This window comes from Oryx dammah, unplaced genomic scaffold (genome assembly GCF_014754425.2).
Source record: "Oryx dammah isolate SB20612 unplaced genomic scaffold, SCBI_Odam_1.1 HiC_scaffold_25, whole genome shotgun sequence".
Classification (NCBI taxonomy): domain Eukaryota; kingdom Metazoa; phylum Chordata; class Mammalia; order Artiodactyla; family Bovidae; genus Oryx; species Oryx dammah.
In genome coordinates, this window is record NW_024070209.1 from 92,454,663 (window position 1) to 92,459,400 (window position 4,738).

The 4,738-nt window shown below is 38.4% G+C and overlaps 1 protein-coding gene across 1 annotated transcript; it reads right to left on the bottom strand.

Annotated features, from left to right (window-relative positions):
• Nucleotides 1–1,418: 1,418 nt before the first annotated feature.
• Nucleotides 1,419–2,360, bottom strand: LOC120851953 (olfactory receptor 1L8-like). The gene has a single exon (XM_040225056.1). The coding sequence runs from the start codon at nt 2,346–2,348 to the stop codon at nt 1,419–1,421; it is 930 nt and encodes a 309-aa protein (XP_040080990.1). The 5' UTR covers nt 2,349–2,360.
• Between the last annotated feature and the right edge of the window lie 2,378 nt (nt 2,361–4,738).

The following is a 4,738-nucleotide window of genomic DNA, read 5'->3' on the forward strand; positions in this document are numbered from 1 at the left end:
CTCCTCTGTCCATGAAATTCTCCAGACAAGAATACTGGAGTGGGTTGCAATACCCTTCTCCAGAGATCTTCCCAGGATCAAACCTGGGTCTCCTGCATTGCAGGTAGATTTTTTACCATCTGAGCCACCACATGAGACAAAGAGAAAATTGGTGAGTTGAAGGTAAATTTTGTGATGTAAAGGGTAACATTACCCTTGACCCTCTCATTTCCTTGTATTCAGATGAAGCACACATTTGGCTGGTATTAATCTTTATTGTGCACCAGTGATGAATCATCCCCAAAGCCGTTGCTTATTATCTCCAGGTTCCCAGCTTTTTTTTTTTTTAATTGAGGCATAATTTTTATTTAGTAAAATGACAAATCTTATGTGTACAGCTTTTTACTGATGACTTGGTCATCTATTTCTTGTTGATGACCATTTAATTTGTGTTTAGTTTTTCCTAATATAAAATACTATGAATATTGTTGAGTTTTTAATAAACATAAAGTACTTTTATGTTTATAAGAATTTCCATACTGCTTCCAAAGTGATTGTGTAATTTTATATTTCCAGTCACTGCCTCTAGGTCATGAGGTTATGGTAATTTTTAAATTTTTACTTAAAAAAATTTTGTATTATGTTTCTATACTACAAAAAAGACTTGGAGTTTCTAGAAGAAATATTAAATTATATATTTTAAACATATAGTTGTAGGAAGAGATGGAGTAAAAAATGATTTCAACATTCCTATTGTGGAATGGATAATTTCTTGGTTCTTGTTCTTTCTGGTCATTAGCAATTTTTAATTGTTTGGAAAAAATGAGGAAATTGAAAAGAAAGAAAGACACAGCAATATAATAAAGGAGGAATGGAAAAACGAGAAGACAAAAAGTGAAAAATTAAGTTTTAAACAAAAAAATTTTGAAAGAGAAAAATGAGGAATTATGAAAATCTTCAAATTGAAAATCAGCTAAAATGTACTAAAATCAGCTAAAATTTCTCCTCCTCCTCCTTCCTCTCCTTTCTTCCTTTCCCTTTTCAGATGTTTACAAAGGCATCCAAGAGCTACAAATTAGGAAATTATTTTTAGCGATATACTGAAATGTGAAGGATGTTGGTGGATAAGTCTTGAAAAGAGCGCAATTTGTTCAGGATGTATCTGTGGGAAAAGGATTAGTTTAAAGCATCTCATTTGGAAGATTCAGTGTGATGACTTTTCATAGGAGAGAGGAGAAATACAGAGGGAAAGTATCTTGATTAAGCAGAGGCAGAAACAACTGAAGGATCATCATCACTGGATGTAATTACCCATAATGCCTCATCTCACATGGGTTAAAAAAGCTAACCTCCAAGAACTTGCTTGTTTACCAAGAATCAGCAGAAACCAGATTCAAGTGGAGCAGAATCCACACGTGTGTTTCTCAAGAGGGTGCTGCCTATGGTTTCCTTCTAACCAACAGCTTTCTCAGGCCCTGCTTCAGGTCTTTGTTTCTCAGGCTGTAGATAAAGGGATTGAGGGTGGAAGTTAAAACTGTGTAGACAATTGTTGCCATGTGGTCCCTGACAGTGTAGGTAGACACAGGCTGTAAATAGACATAGAAGATGCTTCCATAAAAGAGTGTTACCACAGTGAGGTGAGACCCACATGTGGAGAAGGCTTTCCGTTTCCCAGCAGCTGAGGGAATTTTGAGAACTGCAAGGAGGATTCGTATATAAGAAAAAGCAATGCATAGAAAGGGAGTCACCAAAAAAAGAGATCCTTCTATCATCATCACAATTTCATTGACAAATGTGGAGGAGCAGGATAATTTCACCAGAGGGCTGAAGTCACAGAGGAAGTGGTGGATAATATTAGAGTCACAGAAAGTGACCTGATTTAGCAGAAGTGTATGTAGGAGTGAGTGGAAATGAGGCAATGAGCAGGAGAAGGCCACCATCAGGACACAGCGGTGGTGGCTCATGATGATGACGTAATGGAAGGGGTCACAGATGGCCACATAGCGGTCAAAGGCCATGACTACTAGAAGCCAACTGTCAGTGTTGCCCAAGGCATATATAAAATACATCTGGGTCAGACACCCAGCATAGGAGATCGTCTTGTGTGACAGAAAGTTCACCAGCATCCTGGGGACAATGGTTGTTGTGAAGCAAATGTCAATGAAAGACAGGAAACTCAAGAAGAAATACATGGGGGTTTGGAGCTGAGAGTCAGAGCGGATGGCCAGGATAATGAGCAGGTTCCCTGTTATGGTGACCAGGTATATGATGAGGAAGAGGCTGAAGAGTGGCTTCTGGTCCTCAGGCCGGGAGGAGAGTCCCAGGAGTATGAACTCAGAGACTCTGCTGGTTTGGTTGAGTCTTTCCATTGACTTGCATCTAGTTATATACAAGAAGGTTTGTTATTTGTCACGTTCCAGTTCCACAGCCCAAATCATGATAACCCAGCAAGTCTTTGTTTCCTCTATTTAGTCACTGTTAGTAGCTGTCCCGGGAAAGCTTGTCCAGCTTATGGTCATTGATGTGATCTTTCCTTCCCAAATTCATGGGCATGATAAGGGCCTTGTATTGCAAGCTGGAGAGACAGAAGAAGAGTTTTCCTTTAGAAATTCCCAGAGGTGGCCCTCTCTGATTCAAGTTCCTTAGTTCCTATTCTGGGAAAAGTCCTATTTCCTTACTGGGAACATAGCAATAAAACTGAGAAATCTTTGACTTTGTGTAGTTTATGTTGTACTTTGGGAAATAGATCATCAACAAACAAATACGTAACATAGTATCAGGTACGGATAAATTTTGTTAAGCAAATAGAGCAACATAAGAGAATGGAGCTGACTGGGGAGTAGAGGTGGAGGTATTTTAGATAGGGAAGTCAGAGAGCCCTCATTTTTTTATTAAAGCAAATCCTGTTGCATAATTCTAAAGGTTTATTTTTTGCAATGTTTTGGATAGAATAAGAGCATTTGTGAAAATAATCAACAGGGCAAATCTAGGAAGAATTGTAAATGTAGTTCAACAGTATTTTTTCCTCCTCTTGGCAGAGAATGAGAGGTTCATCCTTCTTAGTCCATGGGATGTTGTATATAATTTTTCCTTTCTTTAATTCCCCTGTCCTAAATCTCATGTGTACAGGATGGGCATCCTTTGTTGATTATTCAATTCATGTTTAAAAAATTCCTCTTTCATATGTTTATTCAAAAAATATATGAGAAACATGTTTATATACATTTTTTTCAATCATATCCAGTTGTCCAACAGTGGATATTGAAAAAGCCTGTTTCTTGATACTGTAAAAAACTAGGTAATGAGAGATCTTACACTAGCAAAGTGCTTTAAATAAAATTTTTTAGAGTCAGCATGTCCACCCATGCCTTGTGAATAGACATATTCCATACGGATTTTTAAGTATTTTGAGACATTGGTTATATATTTTTGGTTACTGTAAACATCTGTACAATACACACTTACATTATCCCTCACTGTCAAATTGTCAGGCTAATTTCAGGTTTTTACAAGATTTTGTGGAAGAAATGTTTGTTTAGGCATTTAGCTTTGAGTGAATCAATAATTATTACTTAAAGCTCAATGCATAACAAATATTTCTTGCATAAAATCTTGTAAAAACCTGAATACGTCCTGATGGCTCAGTGGTTAATGAATCCTCCTGCAATGCAGGAGACACAGGAGATGCAGGTTTGATCTGTAGTTTGGAAGAGCCCCTGGAGAAGTAAATGGCAACCTCCTCCAGCACTCTTGCCCGAAAAATTCCATGGACAGAGCAACTTGGGGGGCTACAGTCCAAAGTGTGCAGAGTCAACATGGCTGAGTGACTAAGCGAGCAAATGAGGTCAATATTGTTATTATTCAATATTTATTGAAAGTTTTTTCAATATCGTGCTTATGCTAAACATCTCACTAAACCCCACAACAAAGAATTGGGAGACGTGTGTCATTGCCGGGTGCCTGAGTTTTATGGAGATGAAGCAGTTTGCCCAAGATCACTAAAGGCAGTAAATACCCATCAGGATTTGAACCCCACTCTGATTGCAGACTCACTCTAAGCGTATGCTCCCAAGCATTGTGCTAAATCTCTTCTAGTTTTGGTATATTAATTTTCTATTGCAATCAGGCAAGGTTCTGTTTTCTCATTTTGATAATTTCCTACATGAATTACCCTTTTATTTCCCTTAACTGACAATGCTTCTTCTCCCATACTCACTTGCAAGACAGGTGAGTTATCTTTCTATGTTGTAGAGATGGTAGAATTTGAAAATATGAATATCCATGATTAACTGGCCATAATCAGGCAGAAATAATTGGCCATGTCTGGTATGTGGAGCTGTGGCCCTGTGGTGGACACTGCCCTGGGTTGAAGACAAAAAGTAGGGGTTTGTTTTGTCCTGCATCACCTGCTCACAAGCTGGTTCATGATGTTTTGTGAATAACAAGGGAGATATCTTGTTTTTGTCTGTAAAGCAGTTTATCACACACAAATCAATGTTTAAAAAAATGAGTCATTTGTGAAACAGCTGCTTGGGGAATGTTCAATACAGCAATTAGTGGAGATTTGGTTGGATGGCATCACCGACTCAATAGAGATGAGTTTGGGTTAACTCCGGGAGTTGGTGATGGATAGGGAGGCCTGGCGTGCTGCAGTCCATGGGGTTGCAAAGAGTCAGACACGACTGAGCGACTGAACTGAACTAACTGAACTGGTGAATGAATGGGGTTGAGTACTCCAGGTTGTAGATCTGAGGAATAC

Coding starts and splice junctions, on each gene's coding strand:
- LOC120851953 (XM_040225056.1), bottom strand. CDS start 2,348: ATGGAAAGACTCAACCAAACCAGCAGAGTCTCTGAGTTCATACTCCTG.